Source organism: Oryza sativa, chromosome 4 (assembly GCF_034140825.1).
Source record: "Oryza sativa Japonica Group chromosome 4, ASM3414082v1".
In the NCBI taxonomy this organism is placed as follows: Eukaryota; Viridiplantae; Streptophyta; class Magnoliopsida; order Poales; family Poaceae; genus Oryza; species Oryza sativa.
The window spans coordinates 6656906-6680978 of NC_089038.1; the positions used below are offsets into that span (position 1 = coordinate 6656906).

General features: G+C 45.2%; 1 protein-coding gene and 2 long non-coding RNA genes across 3 annotated transcripts; 2 read left to right on the forward strand and 1 right to left on the reverse strand.

Annotated features, from left to right (window-relative positions):
- The first annotated feature begins 988 nt into the window (after positions 1-988).
- On the forward strand, positions 989-4160 carry LOC4335136 (acetylserotonin O-methyltransferase 1-like). Its single transcript, XM_026025228.2, is given in 3 exon segments — positions 989-1845; positions 2482-2625; positions 2627-4160. Coding segments are annotated over 3 exon segments (1071 nt in total). The 5' UTR covers positions 989-1074; the 3' UTR covers positions 2783-4160.
- Positions 4161-4525: 365 nt separating this feature from the next.
- LOC107280543 (uncharacterized) lies at positions 4526-7206 on the reverse strand. The gene is made up of 2 exons (XR_001545075.3): positions 6680-7206; positions 4526-5885 (listed from the first exon to the last, which is right to left on the reverse strand). It is a non-coding gene; the product is annotated as an uncharacterized lncRNA (long non-coding RNA).
- LOC112938806 (uncharacterized) lies at positions 4687-5011 on the forward strand. The gene is made up of 2 exons (XR_003242130.2): positions 4687-4826; positions 4900-5011. It is a non-coding gene; the product is annotated as an uncharacterized lncRNA (long non-coding RNA).
- Positions 7207-24073: the final 16867 nt, after the last annotated feature.

Below are 24073 nucleotides of genomic sequence, written 5' to 3' on the forward strand. Positions count from 1 at the left end.
CTTTGGCCTTACCAAATTTCACTGTCAACAAGGCGGTAGTCTGCCAGATCGGCGAGGAATTTGGGCGGTGGCGACGAGCAAGCTCCGGCGGATGGTGGAGGTCGATGGCGTCCATGGAGGAGTCCCTGGAGGGGACGAGCGACGGGGTGGAGCTCCAGTGTCACCACGCATCCCCCTGTGCCACTGCCCACCGCACGTCCTCGACGGCGCCGCTCGTCCTCTGCCGGCGCGCCGCCGCTCATCACCCACAGCCGCACGCCGCCGTCCACCGGTCGCCCCCGCGTGCCGCCGTGCACGCCTTGCCAGCCGGCCGCCGCCGCTCGCTGCAACAGGGGAGGGAGGAGAGAGAGAGAGGGGATGGGGATTTAGGAATAGAGAGTAGTGTGAGATTTAGAGGAAAGAGAATGAGGAGTCTTACAGGTGGGACCCACACTATTTTTTTTAAAAAAATTGCTGACTGGACTACCACGTAGGACTGAAACCACCCCGGATTGAGCCGGAGGGTTATTTGTCCAGTTTGTATAGTTAAGGGTGTAAAATATCCGGTATTCGAGTTTAGGGGTAATTCGATCGTCTATGATAGTTCAGGGGGTAATTCGTACTTTTTCCTTATTCTTAAGCTACCACTCCCTCGTTTCAGGTTATAAGATGTTTTGACTTTAGTTAAAGTCAAAGTGCTTCAAGTTTGACTAAGTTTACAGAGAAATATAATAATATTTACATTACCAAATTAGTTTTATTAAATTTGTAACTAAATATGTTTTTATAATAAATTTATCTTAGGTCGAAAATATTTCTTTTTTTTATAAACTTGGTCAAACTTGAAAAAGTCAAAACATCTTATAACTTGAAATGGAGGAAGTATATTTTTTCTGAAAAATAATCAACACGTTTTAAAAAAACATTACTTATTGATTATATATGTAGTACAGGGTTAGTGACTAGTATCCTTGATCTTTGCGGGTACTGTTGCCTATTTATATGACCATACTGTTTGCTAGATATCTGGTCCCTCTGTGTCATCAAACAAATTAACCAGCCCACTCAGGCCAAGCCCTGGGCAAGTAGAACATCATGTCGTGTACCGAGCAAGAGCTGAGCACCCAGGACATGCTTCAGGGCCACATCGATCTCCACCACCACCTGTACGGCTACCACAAATCCATGGCGCTTCTCTGCGCCACTGATCTTGGAATCCCTGGCGCCATCCACCGCCGTGGAGGCGCCGCCACAATCTCCGATATCGTCGCCGACACCATGATCCCCCCGGCCAAGCTCCCGCACCTTCGCCGGCTCATGCGCGTGCTCTCCGTCTCCGGCATATTTGCCGTTGAAGAAGACGTCTACAAGCTCACCCCGGCATCTCGCATCCTCGTCGGTGATAAGGCCTCGTGCAACTTCTCCCCTCTGGTTCACCTCGTGGTGAGCCCTGCGATGCTCACCACATTCTCCAGCCTAAGTCCGTGGTTCAGGGATGGACGAAACGCCAGCCCAACGGCGCTCTTCGAGATGGCTCATGGCATGCCACCGTGGGAGATGATGAAGAGGGACGACACGATGAACTCGGCCCTCAACGACGCGTGCGTCGCCGACAGCAGCTTCCTCATGGAGATCGCGCTAAGAGAGCGCGGTGATGTCGTCTTCCGAGGGCTTAGATCGCTGGTCGATGTCGGCGGCGGCCATGGAGGAGCCGCGATGGCCATCGCCAAGGCGTTTCCGGACATCAAGTGCAGCGTGCTTGACCTCCCACATGTGATCAGCCAGGCACCCGACGATGGCACGGTGTGTTTTATCGCTGGCGACATGTTTGAGGATATTCCTCCAGCCGATGCGGTTTTACTCAAGGTATACATTACACTGGAAAACTTAATTTATCTATCCCCTTATTTTTCATGTCACTTAAAAAGTCATAAAAAATTTGAAAAAAATATTAGTTTAGATCAATATGTGATATGTCACTTTACAAACATGCAAATTCAAATTCAACTTATACAAGTAGAAACAAAAATAACAAATTTGACTATGAAGAGGACGTTTAATTCGCGGTTAAATTTGTTATTTTTTTCGAATTGTATAAGTTGAATTTTAACTTGCATGTTTGCGAAAAGATAAATCATATATTGTTATATCTTGACAATTTTTTTTGAATTTTTTTGATAACTTTTTAAACGGCATACGCAAAATGAGGGGATAGATATCCCCTCGAAAGATAAAAATCCATTTCCCATTACATTATGTTCTCCGTGTTTTCTCCATTTTATATGGTACTCCCTACGTCCTAAAATATAGTAACCTTATATTGGTTGGGATACATTCTAGTACAACGAATTTAGACATACTGCTGTTCAGATTCGTTGTACTAGGATATTTTCCATCTAGTACTAGGACGTTTCCCATCCAGTACAAGGTTATTATATTTTGGGATGGAGGGAGTAGCATATATATATTGATGGATAATTAGTTTGTATGTACGGCTTTCAGCATGTTTTGCATTGCTGGGATGCGGATGACTGCGTTAAGATAGTTGGGCAGTGTAAGAAAGCAATTCCTGTAAGAGGTGATGGAGGGAAAGTGATACTGATAAATCCGGTAATTGGGTATGGGGTGAAACAGGACAGTACTCTCAAAGAGACAAGTGCTGGCTGATATGAACATGATAGCTATAGGAGGGGCGGAGCGAGAGGAGCATGAATTTAAAAAGATTTTCTTGGACGCTGGTTTCAGTGATTACCGAATCATGCCCGTCTTAGGTTTGATGTCCATCATTGAAGTCTATCCGTGAAACTATTACACTCCGGAAATGGGCTCAATTAAAATAAGCATGAAGATCATATCAAGCTAATAAAAAATTGTGTATCGTAAACTTGAGTCGACAATCATATATCATGCAGCTATTTACCAACTTCGGGTAAAAATTCACCAATATTTCCTCCGTTTCACAATGTAAGTCATTTTAGCATTTCCTATATTCATATTAATGTTAATGAATCTAGATAGATAAATATGTCTAGATTCATTATCATCAATATGAATGTGGAAAATGCTAGGATGACTTACAATGTGAAATGGAGGGAGTAGAATTTAGTAGTTGTGAGGGTTTTACCTTGTTTGGTTTTTGTTAGTTTGCTTCTATTTTTGGTTTTGTTATTTTTGCTACATACTCACTGTTTGAGTTTGCTTTTGTGTGAACCTTATAATAAATGGCTGTGATTCTTGAGCAAGACCAGGATATTTAATTCTATTATTAAAAAATGATGAAGATGCTGTGTTAAAGTGTCGTGTTTTTGTTGACTCGAAAGCTTACATGTCGGAAAATATCAGTCCGGTGGTGGAGTTATGATGCACTGCCTACCAAATTTCAGATGTGGTGGCAAATTTAGCCCCACATAAAAATTTTACACCCTATCACATCGAACGTTTAAACACCTGCATAAAGTATATTAAATATAGGCTAAAAAATAACTAATTGAACAGATTGCGACTAATTTTCGAGACAAATTTTTTAGACCTAATTGCCCTATGATTTAGTAGTGCTGCAGTAAATATTTGCTAATGACGAGATTAATTAGGCTTAATAAATTCGTCTCGCGGTTTAATGTTGGATTCTGTAAGTTTTTTTTATTAGTACCTGAATACCCTATGCGACACTCTATATAATACTCGATGTGATACGCATAAACTTCACATCTTTGGACTTAATCTAAACACCCCTTACATATTCATGCACCACTCCACCCATAACGGGTCAAATTAATTATGGTGAATAAATTTGCAGGGACGGGTGTGTACTTAATAGAATTTTAAAGATATTATGCTTTTATGTTAGCCCCAGTCTCACTAAAAGTGTCACCGCAGAAGGGAATAAAAATTTATGTTGAGAGGTAGTTGACCTCTTTCTCTCTCTGTCGGCGATAGCTCTTTCAGGCGAAAACGAAGGTGTTCGCTACCGCTCCGTCTGACCCCCTTCCACAACTTCGACGGCTTCGGTCGCTTTGGATTGAAGTAACTAAGACACATCTAGCAGGCAAACCATCACTTTACCCAGTAATCCACACTAGATATTTATTTTTTAGGCGGATATAACTCTGGAAGCCAAATAGCCGCCTACAAAAATATAAAATAGGGTGAAACTCGTTGTCCGCCTGCGAAAATTAAGCAGTCCGCCTGCAAAGATACCCTTCATTTTTACAAGCGGACCTCTTATATGGTCCGCCTACGAAAATAGATTTGAAATATAAATAGAGCAACCTAGGGGCTATTTTTTCTAAGTCCTCCACTTCCCCTCCACTCCTCTCCCACGTCCCTCTCCTCCACACCTCTCCCCTCCCCTCCCCTCCCCTCACCTCTCTTCCTCTCCCCGGCCGCCGGCGGCGGCGTCTCCCGGCGGCGGGCAGCAGGTGGCTCCCGGCCCCTCCCTCCCAGATTTGGCCAGAGGGCGGTTGGGGGAGGGCGGCGGGGCGCGGTGGGGCGGTCGGCAGCATGGCGCGGCGGGGCGGTCGGCGGCGTTATGCGGTGGGTGGAAGGCGGTGGGGCGGACGGCGGCTCCCCTCCGTCCCTCCCTCCCAGATCTGGCCGGAGGGGGGAGGGGGGAGGAGGCCGGTGGCCAGCGTCTCGGGGTGGATGGCGGGCGGACGGCAGCGGCTCCCCTCCCTCCCTCCCTCCCAGATCTGGCCGGAGAGCGGAGGGGGGAGATTGGTGGCCGGCCAGCGGCCCGGGGGCAGAAGGCGGCGGCGACTACCGGCGGTGACGGCAAACTCCCTCCCTACTTGCCTCTCACCCCGGCCCTGAGGGGGTTCAGAGAGAGGCTGGCGGCGGCTCGGCGACAAGTAAGCTCGACTGCTCTCTCACCTCTTCTCTTCTTATCCTCACTTCTCTCTAATCCCGGTGGTGGTGGTTTAGGTGCTGCATCCAGGATGGGGCAGTGGTGATGGAGTAGCACCCTTGGATGATTTTTATTTGAATTTTGTTCATGTATGGAGGATTGTGTTGATGAATGAATTTTGTTCATGTATGGAGGATTGTGTTGGATTTTGTTGGAGGATTTGTAATTTGGGGGTGAAACCGAGGGCACGGCCGGGGGCTGGGTTGGGGGGGGGGGGCGAGGGTTTGGCGCCAGACCCTATCTTCGCAGGTGGACTACTGTACCACATGGGAAGATTGATGATCTTCGTAGGCGTTTAGGTACGGGAGGACGATATGTCCGCCTACGAAAATTTGTTCTGACCGCCTGCAAAAAGTGTTTTTCTAGTAGTGCCATGTCGAACTCATCCAACCATTTTCGGATAGCCGAGCAGGTGAAGAGTACGTGACAAATCTCCAATATCTAACTTTTCTAAAATCAATTACTTAGAATGAATCATCAGACAGAAAAGCCTCCGAGCGAACACTTGAAAATAAAATGAATTTGTTTGTGATAATAAAAGAGTACTCTCGCCAGAGCCACCCTCGGCTAAATAGAGTTTGTTTTACCCTTCCTAGTCTCTAGCTGTCTTGATGGAAAAGGCGGGTTTCCACAAGTGCAGCTCTAATCATATAACAAATTATGCCAAAGCAGCGAATTCGTAGCCCCAGCCGTGAAGTTAGGAAGACCAATTAACGATTACACAGCTTGGTTTGAATTAATGTTTAAGTAGTGTCGGGTCCCAAAATTAAATAATTGGAAATCGACAAGTATTACTATATCAACCCTGGATCATTAACATTGATACAGATATTACAACCGGATGTTCATTACACATGTACAAATTACAAGAGGTATAATATTACATAGAGAGTTTTAGCTAGATAATATTTGATACAAACCATGATGGATGAGGTTCTACTTTATTTTGACTAGGGAAGTAGAAATCTTTAGTAGTCATAAGGGTCCTCCTCTTGACTCACATCTGAAAAAGTAATATAGAGCAAGGGTGAGTATACACAACACCCAGCAAGTTATTGCAATAAATATAAGATAGTTATTTGCATAAAGCTAATTTGGAAATATTGAATCTGGTATGCTCATAGAGAATTTAGCAAAGAATAAATCTTAATTTCTAACCAAGATACCAATGTGAGTCTCGCTGCTCAATTCCCATGAGTACGGCTATCTGAGTAGATTCAATAATACTCTTACTGTAGTAGATGTACGATGTACCCGCAATCCATGACGTACCAATTAAATTGTAGTTTTGTCATGGCCTAGTTTTTCAGCTATTTATCAGTAGTGGTACCTGCTCCATGAACCAAACTTCCACATACACCTTGAATGTGTATTGGAGCTCCTGGGGTCTCAGAAGAACTGATTGTATGCATGCCACCATGTTATCGCAATCAGGGTTCACAAATAATTCGTGACATCACAATTTATCAATTTATCTCAAATAAATATTTACCCGCTCTCAGTAAATATTACGATTGCCTTGCTCGACAAAAATTTGCCTCCTCTTCAAGGTCCTCCTTGAGGACTTAAAAATAGAACCAGTATGCAGAAGTACCACTTTTGTTAAATAACGTAATCCACTAGGTTTATACCCACGTGAGAGTTGCGGCCGTACTCATTCGTTCTTCACATGTACTTGATAATATCTTATATCGATCGAAACAATACTAGCCACCCGGAAATTATTCTTTTCTAGCGTAATGTTCCAATCTAAGTTTATTTCATTCAACCATATTTCTGAGCACTGCAAAAGCTCACCGGGATTTGGTCGGAGAATGAAATGCAACTGGTGGCAGCACTCGAACTCCGAAACAGAGCAAGTTGGTAGCGATGAAGGATCAAAACAGAGCATGTAAGCGATGTTCAACTTGTTCTCGGGGCTGGGAAAGGATTGGAGCGGCGGCAGCGTGATCGCACACTAAGACCAGTGCTCCACAGCAACCTTAGCAATGTATGGAGATGTAGAGCTTTGGTGTGATGGTGTGGTGATGGTTGGTGGATAACGGCACTCGGCTGCCATTAGTGCCGTGGATGAGTTTAGTGCCATTAGGAACAGAGGGCTGAGAGAGGGAGGAGAAGGTGAAATTGGATGACGAATGATCTATTTTAAGTGGTGGCGGAAGGGATTTAAATCACGGCCTAGGAGGCGGCGGCGAGGTGGCGCTCTCCTAGTGTGACGTGCAATGGCGGCATTGAGGAAAACGGCCGGCTCATCGGCGCCATGTTTGGGGATGTGAGAGGGAAAAGTTATGTTTCTTTGAGCTCTGAAAGGTGATGGTTTGGTTGGGCTTCTCGCTGGGATGTCTCCATGTCGAAGGATGGCGGCCAGCGGAGGAGGAGTGGCGGGCACGGCACGCACATGAGATCGCTCCGCGATTGGCTTGCCGGTTCCATCGCGGGAAGATTAGTGCTTAGAAAGTAGGGTATCCAAGGCGCGGTGGATAGATGGATGTTGCGCCATTGTGGTTGCACGCGCGTGATGGAGGAGGGTGTCGATGCGCGTTGGCGTGGTGTGGGCACGACACGGCGCACCGTGGCCCACAAAATCCTTCGCCGGTTTAGGGAGCAAAGGAGGACTTGAACAAGCTGATTTAGGTCTCTAGAGATTAAATTTAGTTAAAAAAAGGTTTTGGATCAAAATTTGGGCCACTCAGGTACTCTTTCTCGTTTTTGACAAAAACTAGTTGGGAAAATAGTGGTTATATCCAAGATTGGATAGGTTAAGGGTAGAAAAAGGTTTCTAAACCTATTTGAGGTACTTAAGAGTGCACTCATAGAACTAGTTCAGAAAATATTTGAATTTGCAAAGGATTTAGAATAACACCTAAATTAGAAGGAGTTTGGATTTTATAAAAGAAATTCAGAACTTGAGATGGATGAATAGAATTGATATTTTTGCAATACCACCAGGCAGGTTTGGTAATACGATTGAAAGGGAGATACTTGAACTATATAATTCAATTCAAACCCTCTTTTCTCTTTTTAAGGTAAAAGCTTTTAAAAGGATTTTTTTATTAAATAAAAGATTATGAATAAAACTCAGCATGATGCATTCAATTTTTACATTAAAAATCGAGGATGTTAATGGTAGGCCTCTGACATGACCAATCTGACATGGACGTTTGACCATGCGTGGCCCGACAAGCTTTATCAGTGCCAAGCGTCCCCGGCCAAGGTCAATGAGACCCCGAAGCTTGTCAGACTAATGTAATGGGACATTAGGATCAACTTCGAAACGTAGTGATATAAGAAGAGAGGATCAACGGATAAATATTGCACATTTGATATATACAAACACTTATAGAATTGATACGGCGGATGCTGAGGCAACAACCACCCTGGTCAAAAACCAAGTGTGCAGTCATACTCAACAAATTGTAGAGGTGGTGATGACGCTCTCTCTCGTGGCCTGATTTTCTGGTGAGGTGGATAACTCTCGCTTTGATTGAGTGCAACGTTTACGACGTGGGTACCAACCAGAACAAGTCCAGGACGCCGTGCAATCGCTACACCACAAACGATGTCATACTAACCGTGACGCGCGGTTGATGATCCCTGCAATGCAAACGAGAGAACACTGCAAGAACAAGATACGATGTAATAAAAGTATTGTGAATACATGATTAAGTACAAAGAAATAGTTGCGATTGAAGTGGTAGATCTAATCGACTCGGTAAATCAACACACCAACTATTGGGGGCTCTAAATCTATAGTCACTGACTAATCGAACAAGGACTAGAGACAAGGTGAATGGCACTTGGTAAAATTTAACTAAACAAAACCCATTTGTTTTACAGGGTGTACATAGACATTTATAGAGGAAAATAGATCTAGGGTTAAGTGCAGGGAGATACTTCTGAGATGGGCCTAGTCTATTTCAAGGCTCAAGGCCCAAGTTCGGTTTCAGCAACAACACTGTATTGTTTTGACGATTCCCGTCGATCCGGAATGAATTTGAATATGAGAAGGGATGCGTTTGAAAGGTAGTGAGATAAGCCTTCCATCAAGTCCAAGATCACCCAAATCAGAGTTGGCATGAAGGCGCTAGGTCTGTTTCAATTTAGTGCTGTCTCGGGAGGTCGAATTGGATTCTAAAACTCATTGGACTTTAATATCATGTAGATCCTCCATTCATCCGATGTATTTTTTGGCAATGGTTTATATTTCTCATACTTGGTTGTATGCATATACTTAATGCATATCAGGTGGTGGAAGAATCGTTACAACCGCTAGTCGAATGACCAGGTGTAGACATACCTCGACCACTCGTAAATCTGGTAGGAGGACCGCTACGACTGCTAATCGAGTACCATATGTAGATATACCTCGACCACCTATAGATGTTCTAGGAGAATCACTACAACCGCTGGTCAAGCACTAGGTGTAGCCATACATCGACCACCTGTAGAGGATTCCGAGAGGTAAGGAGAGGATCGCTACGACAGCTGGTTGAGTACCAGGTGTAGCCATACCTTGACCACTTGTAGTGAACTCGGAGAAGTGGTGAGAGGATCGCTACGACCGCTAGTCCAGGACTAGGTGTAGCCATACCTCAACCACTCGTAGAGAACTCGGAGAAGTGGTGAAAGGATCGCTAAGACCATTGGTCGAGGACCATGTGTAGCCATACATCGACCACTCATAGAGGCGCTTGAGTTGGTTGTTACATGTGCATCTCACGTGGCCAACATGACTCACATACCTAACTTATAAGCATATCACAAATAAATCGGGCTTGACCGATACTATATGTGGAATAGGCCACCAGTCTTTGTTGGTAGATTTGGTCTGACAACTCCGTATTTTTTGAGAACGTTCTCGACAATGTGGCGTACTCGACCGCTGCCTACTTGAGTGCACGATTGTTCCTAAAAAAATATATTCTAAAAGGCAATATGTATAACAGGGTGTACCAGGAACGTACTCGAAAAACTGTATAAATCTTCTAGCATCATCAGGACATATATAACAAGCATATTCAGATTAATTATCAGGTACTATCTAAACCGTAACCAGCATGATTTACGCAAAAGAATCAGAGTGAGCCTCTAACATTAGACCATAGTTAGTCTAATATAGAGAACGCTCCCACAATAGATATCATATAAAAAATATGCTTTAGATAAACACAATAAATCATTAAGTTGGAAAATGTATAATAAATCAGATATAAAATCTTGGGCGTACCTTTGTAGATATATGCCAGATATTTATATATACAAAATTAGTAGACCAATTTAAAAATCAATTTACTAATTACCTTAGATAATGGTTTTTCCATTATAAAAAAAATTACCGTAGATAAGGTTGCACTGTACATCACATATCACGGATATGTGCACGTGGCTGTTGATTTGATTCTCCGCTGTCATCTTTTCTGGTTCCTTTGATTAGAGTTGCACTTCACCCGAGGCAGAGCGCAAGTGCTCCGAGCAGAGCCATATACTCCTTATTTAAGGGACTTGCTTGCGCTGAATGCTCCGGTTCGTTATGTCCGAGTAGAAATTGGACCAAGAGGCAGCTTGTCGGCGGTGTGGGCTGATGATATCGGACTCGATCAACGACGACAGCTAGTACCCTATCGCAGATCAATGGATTGGTTGGTACGCCGCGTCATGGTCGATCAGTTTGAGGTAGTAGAACTCATGACGCGACGATGCATGTCTCGAAGCTTTATTGATCTTAATAGATTGAATTGTTGGCGGCGATGTACTCTGTCGGATCATATATCATACTATATTCCAAAGCTGTTGAAGTATTCTTCGTGGAAAAAAATCCACAGTGGTGATGTCATGATAGAGATGGAGATGACAAGGGTCCCGCTTCATAGGAGAACGCACTCCGGTCGGATCGTATCTCCCAAAGCCGAAGTCATCAAGGAGGTTGTTGTCAGAAATCCGTCTTCTTGAAACCCATCTCGCCTAAAGCACCAAGGCTCCTATCTAACGCGTCACTATCGACGTTGGATATCCCAACCATAGTATTTGTAGAGCACGGGGATCGTTGGTGCCCGGGTGTATGTGAAATTAAGCTAAAAGAGATGGAAGACAAATATTTTTATATAGATTTAGGTCCCTTAACTGATAGGTAATAGCTCTACTCTTGTTGACCAAAGCCGGTGTTGCTCTTATATATCAGTACCACACGAGTACAATACTTAGGATAACCTAATCTAGTCGGCGTCGGCTTGACGGCATGGATCGCCAACACGCAATCGACTACTAGTGTAGTCTTCTTTCTCGAATATGAACTCAGAAGATTAGAGATAGTACTAGATCCCTTATATCGGTAACTGTGGCTCTGGATTAAGTATGTCTAGGCTTGTCTTTTATTGGTGTGTATTGGCTTCTATTTAGCTTGTTCGCGTGTTGTAACGCCCCACAAATAATTATAGAAAAGAGAAAGAGAAAGAAGAGAGAGAAAAGAAGAGAGAGCAAGCTACCAGCCCAGCAGCAGCAGCTGCAGGCCTTGGGCCTTGGCCAGCCCATGCAAGCAAAACAGCAGAAGAGTGTAGTAGTAGCAGTGCGGCAGCAGCCGCGCTACAGTACTAGCTAGAATAATCCCACGCCGCTAATTTGAGAAGAGAGGGAGCAGCTTAAATATAAAAGGTTGACCGGTCACTGTAACTCCTATTCTGGATTTTTTTTTGTTAGAGCGAGGACGAAAAACACAGTGATCCAACTGGATAAGATAGACTCAATACCGTTTTTGAGCCTAGGTGTTACACCTATCCCCTCTCCTCCTAGGGAGACTATTAGGTACTATGTCTTATCTATAACTCTGACAGCTCCTGAGGATTGAGGTCTATATCTTATCTATAACTTTGACAGCTCCTAGAAATTCCCCAAACGAAAAACATTAACATAGGGATTGAGGTCTGAACCTGAAGATTTATGGGTGTGAGCTCTAACTTTGAGGCGGACTTATAGCTGTCCTAAATTTCTGATGATTTCAGTGAAGATGAACATATCATCTCCTAGCCTATTTCTATTTCCAGTTGCTCTATAAAGTTGAAATCTCCCATAAAAACCTAGTTATCATTAACATTAATGTCTAGGGCATTCATCCATTCAACAAAATCATGTGTGCCTGGAACATAGGAAGGTCCGTAAATATTAACCAGATATAGAGAATCTGCATTCAGCTTTGAGATGAAGTGTAAGACTATTGCATGATCCGTTTGAAGGAAGATTTGGCCATCAAACATAGAGCCATTCCAACCTTAGAAAACACCTCCTAAGGCACCACTTGAAGGAGACTACACAAATTTATCATAACATCTAGGTGCAATTTTTTCGACAAAGCCATATCAAAGCCCTCTTTTTTGGTTTGTTGAAGAGAAAAAACTGAGGTTAGGGCATGTTTGGTAGAGCTCCAACTCCTAAAGTTAGCTCCAGGAGTTATGTCTGGAGTGGAGTTGTGGAGCAGCCAAAACCCAGCTCCACCTCTCTAGTTCATTGCCCTCATCTGGATTGAAAAAACTAGGGGGAAGAGGACGCAGGGAAGAGATTATACCACTTTGTTCAGCAATTAACTTTAGTATTTTTGCACTCTTCCCCCTTGCCTTGCCAATTGCAACATTGGGATTAGGAGACAAGAAACCCTTAGTCAACTTGTTTAGGCGAGCACTCCTTCTATCTGTGTCAGTAATGACAACATTTGTTCCCTTGGATTTCTTGCACTTTTTGAGCGAAGGTATACTTGAAATATTATCTGGAGGAAAAGGATCAGCTGGCAGTTCAATTAGGGTGGCATAAGGAGGGATGCATGAGATTGGATCCACCAGCATAACACCTTCAAATTGTTGGGTCTCCACTCCCAACTGGGCCGAGGTTGTCACTGGGCGTATATGTCGGCTTTCCCCATGCCTTTCAATCTTAGCCACCAGTAGCAGAACAACAACCAACAAAGCAAATTGAACAATGTGTGTCACCAGTAGCGAGTAGGAAACATTCTGCATATTAGATTCTGGTCCTTGAGCTTGTGTCCATTGGGAAGAGTGAGCAAGCATAGCAAAGTGACAATGAGGTAGTCCCCCAAGAACACCAGTTAGGATTACAGAATCCCATAACACAAGCACATTCTGAACAGCTATAAGAAACTTCCAAAAATTAGGATTGACTAGGAATCTGGTCTATAGAATCAACTCAAAATCTTCTACCCCCATCTGATGGACCACCACGTGATGCGAACCAGAAATCTCTGAGACCTTACTATGAGACTGAGATTGTTGCTGCTGGTTGTCTTTCATATCTTCCTGCATGTTATCCCCATGCTGCTCTCCTGGCTATTCAGGTTGATGTGGAGGCTTAGGAAATTCTGGCTCAGAAATGTGGTTAACATGCGGGAGGTCCTCATCCCAAGGCATGACAGCAGGCAAATCTCTATTGTTGTTGTTTGATGATGATCATGATGTTGTTGTTGTTGTGGACGGTACCCGTTGTTGTTGTTGTTGTTGTTGTTGTTGTTGTTGTTGTTGTTCATGAAGAACACTTCCTCATAGGACTCAGGGCAGTCATTCCCCGAGTGCAGTATCGTGGCATGTTTCACATGTCATTTGAACTTCAAATTCTTGTGCAGTACCGGACACCTCCACCTTATCACAAGCACGTTCATCCAAGCGCTTCATGAGGAGATCCATTTTAGCGACGAGCATGTCTGTTTCATTAACTGTGTTCATGCCCTAGTGATGAGGTGGGAGTCGTTATTCGCTCCTCCCTTGGTTGGAGACCATCCTCTCAATCAAATCTGTAGCACAAGCAACAATCAGTGAGAAGAAGGCTCCTTCAACAGCACTGTCGATGTGATCATAGGCTGCAGGAATCATCCTGTTGTAGAAGTTCTGGACAATGAGCCAATCATCCATCCCATGGTGCAGATAAGCCAGGATGTACTCATGAAGTGTTTCCCATGCCTCTGGAATTGACTCATTTGCTACTTGCTAGAAGGTCGAAATATTTCCCCGAAGGACGTTGGATTTGCCCATCGGAAAGAACTACATGAGGAACGTTGTTGATGACTTCTCTCATGTGGCCACGACACTTCTCTTGGAGTAGAACTAATGTTTCGATGTACCAAGTAGAGAGTTGAAATAATTGGAGTCGGATAGCATTCTGAGTAACTACCCTGATGACAATGGTATCGTAGAGTTCCAAGAATTGCTGGAGATGAGCGTCTACGTCCTCATCGGCTTTTCCACAGGATGAGCTAGCCTGCATCAGTATGATGAGACCCGTCTTGATCTGAAAGTTTGCATCTCCAGTGTTTGAAAATGGGTCTGATGGGCACGTTGGCAACATATGGAGCCAAGTAATCACGGAGGACCGCCTGAGCCATTGGCTTGGGGCTTGACGCTGCAAATTTGACCGGATTAGGTGTCGAGAGCTTCATTTGCAAAGGAACAACACGAGGCTGGACTCTTCTCGCAAGTTATTCTGGATTATCGGTAAAATTTTCTGGCAGGTTGAAACCAGTCATACATATCCGTTTTCAAATGAAGGGAAAACAATCAATGTTAACCAGTTTCTTTCTTGACAATGATATCAAAAATGTTTGGTGTTATTTGATGATCATAGATGACTTGTATTGATAGACCGCAAAATTAGCTCGTCATCGACGAGGGGTCATCAGTGATGAGTTCAGCAGCTAGAACAAATCTTTAAGGGGGATTTTCGACCAGTCATCGATGAGTGTCTTTGTGAAAGGCCAAATCATAACAGATTTACTAATGAAAATGCTAGATTCTATAGTAGTGGCATCTCGTCATGCCTAGGCATCATAATATCATGCCCCGCCCAATCATCCCCTTCCTCATTGATGGGTCCTCTTGCCGATGAGTTGACGACGTCGGCAAGAGCCACCGATCCACTACTTTTCTCGGTGGAGAGAGATAAGAGAGAATTAAAGACTAGGAAAAGATAAGCTGTATGACTTCAAATTATATAGCTACCTTTACTCGCGGTCGCAATAAATCGTTAGATTAATCTTTATAAACCATTATATTAATTCAAATTCACTGAAATTCCACATATACATGGTTTAGTAAACTTATAATCCGTCTTTGTTGTCAACAATTGAAATATATTTTAAAAAAGAGGAATATTTATCGTGGAATCACTACTACAAAAACCCTGATAGAGACCGGCCTTATAGGTGTACATTTGTGGGTCTTTTCCCACCTCCACACGATGAAGAAAATAAAGAACCAACATCTTTCAGGACTATATGTGTCGATTTATTAGGAAAAACCGGTACCAATACTATAGGGATCGTTTTTTAAAAGAATTGACACCTATATTATAATATAGGTCCCGATTAAATAAAAAACCGGCACATATAGAAAAATGAGCCGAGACCAGAACCACTGAATTGTGCGACCGCTCATACTTATCCACACGCATCGCATCGCATCCTCTACTTCTCCCCTTGTGTCGTTCCCCTTCTCCCTTCACGCCATCCTCCCCTTCTCCCCCCCTCTCTCTCTCTCTCTCCGGCGGTGTGGAAGCTCCATAGGTGCGGAGATTTGGCGATGGTACACCATATGGGCGTGGAGGCCGGGCTTGGTGGAGGAGGCGGAAGAGGCCCCCTCTCCCTCCCGGTGCCCCCCTCCTCCTCTCCCTCTCCTTCACTCGCCGACTCACTCTCTCTCCTGGTCGTCTCCCTCCAGATCTAGTGGTGGCGGCGGTGGTAGAGAAGACCGGCGTTGAAGCGGACCTGGTGGCGGCGGTGGCAGAGGAGGAGGAGGCTCGCCGGCCCCCCTTTCTCCCTGGGGCCCTTTCTCATCCTCTTCCTCCACCCTCCTCCCTTCTCTAGATCTGGTGATGGCGGCGGCCATGGAGAAGACCGGATGAGGTGGTGGCTGGCGGGCGGTTGGTGGCCAAGATTCTTTTTCCTTTTTCGTTTGTTTAAAATTATAGGTGCCAGTTTCAGAATCAATTGGTGTCAGGCCTAAAACCGGCATCTATGAGGCCTTTGGAACCGGCATCAATGAGTATTTCTGTGGCAGTGAATTGCATTTTCTAATTACATCAGCCTTGACACATGGGCGATCGAGGCTCCTCCAAGTTTTTGTTCAGAAGTAGTAATCAGACTAAACATCGACGAATTAATTGTTTATCCGTTCGGTGCAAGTACTTCAGCGACTGCTTCCACCAGATCACGACGAAACTGATCCTGTTGCACGCATATATAGTATACTAGCAAATAGGCGCGCCAACCGGTGCGCATCCAGTTTATATCCTGTATATATTCATTGAGTCTTTTTTTCTGAAACGTATAAATTTATACAATTATCTAAAATTGTTTGTTTAATTTTATTTGAATTTATATGAAAAGGAACCAGCCTTTGACGGGTTTTTTCAAATCTAATCCAGAAAATTGAATTGATGATTTAAATTTAATTGTGAAACTTCCTTATTATTTTTAAATTAACTTTATTTCATTTTTTCTCTTTACTCATTATGTGAACCCTTACATTCTAATACTAATTTACTGTGCATTCCAAAAGAATCGTAGCGAATATATCTTGTAAACTTACAGTGACATTCAAGCGCAATGTTTTGTTCACGGATGAATAACATCAATTATTTTTGTCACTCGTGCTCCTCATCTTCCATTCCCGCTTACGGTGTTTTCATAGATAGCTCGGACACTCATCGTCAAAGTCAGGAACGAACCTTCTAGTGCCTAGTATCCATGTTCATGGGGCAGGAAACAATGGAAGCAATGTATTATTTTTCTCTTTCTTCCCCATGACTCTAGATTCTTCTTTTAATTTAAGATTTTCTTAGATTTCTTTTACCTCAGAAAATCATGGATTTGTCTGCAAGCTCATTGAAGCCACGTGGCCCAATAAAATTCTGGCCAAACGGCCAGCTTTAGATAAGTAGATATTGATACATATTACGCAACCCTCCTACTATACGAAGTAGTCCAAGAGGGTCCCGTAATTCGACAAAAGTGGAGACACAAGATTTAGGGGTGAGACTCTCTTCTCATTCATCATTCTATCCTCCTCAAGCACAAGTGTACAATATGAGCACCCCTCTCCTCCTTATATAACCTTCCTCCACATATGGAAGGTTTCAGTGTGGGCCTAATTAGTGTATATGGGCTGGGCCTTCATGGGCCCAAGCCCATAGGTTTCCTAACACTCCCCCTTGGGCACTCACCGCGTGATGTCTATGCTTCATCAAAACTCCACAAAAACCCAGTGGAAAAAAATTGGAGAAAGAGTACATAGCATACGCGTGCAATGTCGCACGGATTGCCTCATTAAAAACCTTGATAAGAAACTACTAGGAAAACTTATCCAAGGGAAAAAGAGTACAATTCACCTAATTCTTCGTTCAATCTTTCTAGATTGATTTTGGGTACTTGATTTTCTATATCAAGATTCTGAAATGAGTTAGCGAAATTCTCCCCCTGAATTTTGCATTTCTCTAAGTTTCATTATTCCGATTTCTCGGGCACACCTATTCAAGGGAAGATGTAAATAATGAGTTAGTGGATGAATCTGCAAGACTTCCACATGACTTAGTTCGTTGCTTCTATGCAATTCATGTACATAGAAGAGCTTGGGGGTTCATATGCTTAGTGAGTTTGCTTCTCACATAACTCAATTGCATATGTGCGACATATGCTGCTTTAATTTCATAAATGGTGGGGGTTGAGATAGTTTTCAAATCGCGATTGCTGTCGCGGGTAACCATCTCTCAAAACTATGCCGAGGCTCTGAACAGTTCAACGATGCTTAGTTTGGTTTAGTTCATTTAGCCAAGTATTCATGTGCTGCTATGACACTCGTGTTTAGGAATTCCGTCCCATTTTGGCGATAATAGACTATTCCAAAGCTATGCACCATGAACATTCCTAAGTGCAGTTGGACTGATGTACTAGACTTCCATCTGTCGCATGCCTTTAGCTGCAAGTGTAAGCATGATTTGGATTCGGCCAAATATTTCAAATCAAACTCAAATTCAAAACGAACGAGTTTGTTTTCTTCAATTCTTTTCTGGTTTATTCTATTCTTTTATGTTGGTTCGGGACCTAGTATTTATTCATGTACTATTATGCAAGTGTCCGATCCAAACTCCTGAAATGCGTTCATTGATTCTATCTTCAATGCTTATCAATTATTCAGGTTGAATTCTTCATTTCAACTTCTAGTTCATTAATTCCATTCAACTCCTGGTTGACTGCCAATGAGTTTTGTTGTCTAAAAGAGACATTGCCCATGATAGGTCTCATTGCCAATTTCTACTGGTTGTATGAGACTTTATGCGAGTATCCATGGATATACGAGGAGATGCACTTTTCATATGCTTCTTCTTCTTTTTCTTGCTTAATACTTCTTGATGTGGGCATGTACCAGCGTTAGTGTGCACTCCAACAGCTAGTTTTCTTCCTTGATGGGAAGGTGCAGTACGCCTATTCGGAGGTTCCGTACCGTTTGCCAGATCTCAACCGGCTCCCCTTCTATTCGGTGGGGTACCTTTTGTGACTTTGAGTATGATAGTCCCTCTTGCCCTGTTTTCACCAGACGTCTCCGGTTACTTTAGGGGTGTGAGGAGCCGAAGTTTCTTGTCCAATTCTTTTTGTTCGAGGCCTCTAGACAATACGAGGGGTACCTTTACTTTCTTCGGTATCACCCTCCCCCGGTGCATTTCATTCATGCAACTTAGTCAAACTCTTCGAAATCACAAAAGTATTTACAATGTGATTTGGCAGTTTTAATTCTTTGTGCAAACTGCATTCACTAGTGCGGTGTAACATGCATTAGTCCCTTTCTGCTGTAATATTTTCTGACATTTCCTATCTAGTGGTTCATTCTCTCCCCCTAAATGACTAGAAATAATTCTTATTTGTCAAGGAATTTAGGCTTCATAATCATCTCCGTAAAAAGTTCCCCACCTTCGGAGAGAGCCTTTTGCAACGCATTAGTGGGATATGCACATAAACCACACGGATGCAATAGCACTAGTTGCAGGATGCATGTTTATGCCGATGGTCTGAATTTTCTTTCAGAGTCCGCAGCTTTGGGGACTACATGTCCTTTTCTACTACGGGTATTACAACAATGATATAGCATATATTGCAATTCATAGCTTATACTTGGTCCATTCATGCGGATATTTGGTACTTGTGCTACCAATTCACCAATCATCAAATGCAATGCTAGTATTGTCCTCGCGGACTTCTAAAGATGATTTAGTGAGTTCAATTGATGTTCACGTGATCTTGCTGGATCAGTCTTGGTAGAGACACGGTGTCTAAGAGACACTAGATGTTTGCTGCTTTGGAAGCGCATTTATCCATATAGTACCAAATGGGAGCCGCAGATATTCCTCACAATCCAGTTCAGGGATGCTAGAACTATATGCGGTTTATGCACTAATTTCCTATCGGTGCATACTGTGACACAAATCTTCATGATTTAGGAAAATTATGCATATATGTGCCACGATCATACGAGTTGTAATATTTATTCTTATAATTCTAAGACCGGAAATGGCTGAAAATCCATTGCTAAAAGGGTGTAGCCTAAATCATCACACTTTTTAGAGAGTTCAACGGGGTTGACGGACAATAGATGCTTCTATAAAGTGCAAAATTGTTCCATAGGTAATATGACTGTGGCGCATTCTAGGCCGACAAATTCAGTTGTTGCTGTTAGCAACAGTCATAATAATATTTTCAGTTCTATGGGTCTGGAAAATACATTTTTCTCTTAAAGTGTTATTTGTGGTTATGCGGACCACAATTCATTCTTTTTCTCTTATGTTTGGGCGCTACACACAATTCAAAGCATTATAACTATGTGCTAGAAAAGAGCAACAAAATAGTAAATGCCTTAAATATGCAATTTTATACCGAAAATAATTCTCTATTGCAGGGAAAATGCGTGCTCTACTTGGGCAAGGACCATTTTTCGATGCAATGCTCTATTCAAAGATTGCAACAAGTGATGACGAAGTATATTGATTCAACGAGGTATCTCGGTACTTCGGATTCAATTAACTTCATAGCGAGCTTCTTGCTCGACAGCTATGGCAATTATTTACTATCCTGACATCAATTTTAGGGCCGATCCGATATAGCATAGGAGATTCTTCGTCCATAGCCATGCAAATAGGCTAGGAGCTCTCCTCCTCAAATCATGATGAGTGTGCTATTAGGATTGTCATTTTCTTTTAATGTTCATAGTTCTAGATTGTTTCTCCTTGACCACCTGTGTTCTACTCCCCCTTTTCCTCTTCTTTCGTTGAGGTAAGTGTACTAGGCTAGCTACTCGTGTTGAATTCATTATTAACTGTGCTAGATGGTTTTGGAAGACAATGCTCTTCTAGTGAGTACTGTCATAAACATTACGCAATTCCATTTATCAACTAGTTAGGCATACTTCTTGTATGTGCACCAGTGATGCTTGCGTGCGACTTTCGTCACGTTCGGGTAGAACATCAAGAGTTTTCGCAGTATTCGGTGCAAATTCGGTGCACCGTATTACCGTACTCTTTGTGTCATCTGCTCAGTGAATCATAGTCAAAAAATACCCATTCTCGCTCATAGTTGTTGCTCTACGAGAGGTAGGGTATGTACCATAATCTTCTAAATGCTAACGCGCTTATTCTTCTAGCCTACTCATTCATGAGAGTGGCTTGGAGGCACTGGCAAGAGTTTGAAATGCTAGATTAAACTCATCGAGTCAATGCCTATAGCGCGATTGGATTAACGGTACCATAGAGCATAGGGCTTCTTACTTTACTGTAATTTCGACATTGGAAAATAAATATGTCAGAGATATTCTAGATTCAGCGAATTTTCTAATCCGTGATGCCAGTCATCTTTCGTTATTAAAAAAATATGCGCAAATTAAATGCTGGTAAAATGCACAAGTGTTGCAATATAATGGTACACAAAATTCCCGCAAATAATTCCAGTATATACTATGTAATTCTATATATTTTATCGCAACGATATTAATTAAAAGTAATAAAAGCATCACAAATAATCAATAATCGTAAATGTGATAATTAAATTTCATAATCATAAACATCAGCAATAAAGGTACCTGAAATGCAAAGTCGGGTCGAAATTCAATGTCCCGTGGCTCTTTTATACGAGAATATGATTTTGGTGATATTTGCAAACTCCGAATGCCATTCAAGCAAATATCCCAAATGCAGAGGGTTATTTGTGTGTTTTATGTAAAATTCAGGATTTAAAATGAAAAAATTCCAATGCAGAGGAACATGCACTTAATTTCCAAAACAACAAGGGCATTTTTGCAAAATCACATGATTATTTCCCTTTTTTTTCTTTCCTTTTCTTCCTTATCCTTTCCTTCTTTTCCCTACCACCGATGGCTTCTTGCCATGTATGGGAGGTGGCGGCCCGGCGACCGGCGACCGGCGACCGGCGGTGGCGGCGCGGCCAGGCCAGCAGCCGAGCGGCGGCGGCGCGGCGGCCACCCGTGGCTAGGCGGCGCGCGGTGGCCAGGCGGGGCGGCGCCACGGCAAGGAGGCGGCGGGGCCCGGCCTTGCTGCGGCGGCGCGCCCGTGAGAGGACGTGGCCGGGGCGAGTGCGTTCGTGCGGCGGCGCGGGCGCGGGCGTGGCCGGCGCGAGTGCGGCCGTGCGGCGGCGCGGGTGCGGGCGTGGGGCGGCGGCGGCCTTGCGCAGGCGTGGCACGGTGGCGTCGGCGGCCAGGCGGCAGCGAGCGCCAGTGGCGGCGAGGCCATGACTGCTCGCTGCCTTTTTTTTTCTTTCTTCTTTCTGCCTTTGCCTTCTTTTTCCTCAACCGTTGATTCTTTCATGGAAATCACGGCTTGTGCGGCGAGGAAAACATGGCCGGCGGGTCTCAGTCGTGGTCGACGACGGGGTCGTGCGGCAGCGAGGCCTTGCAGCGGCAGCTCGGCTCGGCAGGACGTCGTGGCGTGCGGCGGCGGTGGGACGTCGCGGCGTGCGGCGGCGAGTTCAGCGCGCGGCAGCCAGGTCAGCAGCAGGCGGCGTGGCTAGGGATGGCAATTTTCCCCGCGGGGCCGGGTCCCCTGCGGGGACCCGCCCCTACGGGGGCGGGGGCGGGGGCGATTTCAGACCCGCGAGTGAGTCGGGGTCGGGGCCCCGCATTTGGGCGGGGAGGGGACGGGGGAGACGTTTCACCCGCGGGTGACCCGCGGAGCCCCGAGGATGTATATTAGACTTAATCATAGTATGTTGTAAGCCCAAAAGGCCCATCTGGCCTATCATATATATACATCCAAACCCTAATTTCCCCACCCCTCCACTGCTCCACACCCTATCCCCAATCTCTCACCCAGGCAGCCACCATCTCCACGACTCCACCGGCGGGCGACGGCGGCGGCAGCCAAGGCACGCGGCGGTGGCGGCCAAGGCGCGCGGCGACGGCAAAGACGCGCGGCGACGGCAGCCAAGGTGCGGCGGTGGCGGCCAAGGGGCGCGGCGACGGCAGCAAAGGCGCGCGCGGCGGCGGCGGCGTCGACGGCCAGGCACGGGCGGCGGCATCGGGCAAGGCACGGGTGGCGGCGTCGACAGCCATCCACGGGCGGCGGCCAGGGCGTGGGGCACGGCGGCTCGCCTCTTCACCTTCCAGCTCGCCGTCCTCGTTGCCGTCGTCCAGCTCGACGTCCTCGTCGTTGTCGTCAGCTCGCCGTCCACCGGCCCAGCTGGGTAGTGCGGGGGCCCGCTCACCCGCCGGGTCCCCTGCGGGGACGGGGGCGGGTGACGTTTTCCACCCGACCACCTCTGCGGGGTCGGGGTCGGGGGGAGAAGTCGGGGGTTGGGGGCGGGGGCGTTCTAGCCCAACCCGCCCCCGACTCGCCCCGTTGCCAACCCTAGGCGTGGCTTGCGGTAGGGCCGGCGACCGGCACTGCGTGGCTGCCACGCGCAGGCGCGACGGTGGCGGCCGGCGCTGCCACCTGTTTTTCCTTTTTTGCTATTTCATACCGCAGCCAACAAGGCGCAGTGATCCGGCATGGAGTTGGCAAGGACGATGTCGCCGTCACAGCCTCTATGGCGCAGCCGGCGATGCTCCTCTCCTTCTGCTGCTTCTTCTTGTTAGCGGCAAAACGAAAAACTGTAGTATTTTGGCGCTGCATTAACTGGCAGCTTTTCTGGATTAGAGCTTAACCTTAAATAGCAAATTACAAGAAAGTTAAACGTGGCCATAGTGGCCTCCTAATTGTGCGTGCCACACTCCTTGCCACTTCGCGTCATCCCACGAACTGGAGCACACCACGCACGACACCACGGACTCCGCACGAACGCAGCGTGCGTCAAGCCCACTATGCACACAAACAGGATGAACAGATCATGTGCAAGACTCAACGTAAAAACAGAGGGAAACTAACTACTCTGAGCAGCTAGACTTATTACTAACAAATCACCCCCTTAAGTCTGACTGCTCTTGTCAAGAGAACAGACACCGATCTTTGAACGAAGCTCCTGAAACCTGGTTCTGCCCAGAGATTTGGTGAATATATCACCGAGCTGCTCCGCAGTTCCCACGAACATCATTTCGATCAGTTTCTTTTCTGCACACTCCCGGATATAATGATATTTGACATCGATATGCTTACTCCGGTCATGATGCACTGGATTTTTTATCAATGATATTGTGGACTGGTTGTCCACCTTCAGCAGCGGTGCGGTGATCTCGTCGCCCAGCACCTCCGCTAACAGCCGCGCGAGCCATACTCCTTGACATGTTGCGGCGGCTGCGGCGATGTACTCGGCCTCACAGGAAGACAATGCCACCACCTTCTGCTTGGAGGACTGCCAAGTGACAGGCCCGCCATTGATGAAGAAAATCTGGCCGGACGTGCTCTTTCGCTCATCTGGATCGCCAGCCAGATCACTGTCAGAGTAACCAACCAGCATTGGCAAAGCGCACCGTGCACCTGGGCCAAATCGAATTCCCCAGCAGCGAGTGCCTGCCACATAGCGCAGTATGCGCCGAACGGCAGCGAGATGATCTTCCCTGGGTGACTCCATGAAGCGACTGACATACCCAACAGAGAATGCCAGGTCGGGTCGCGTGTTGACGAGATAGCGCAGACTCCCAACCAAGCTGCGATACAGTGTAGCATCCACAAGCGGAAAATCTGAACCCTTTCTCAATTTCAAACGTACCTCCA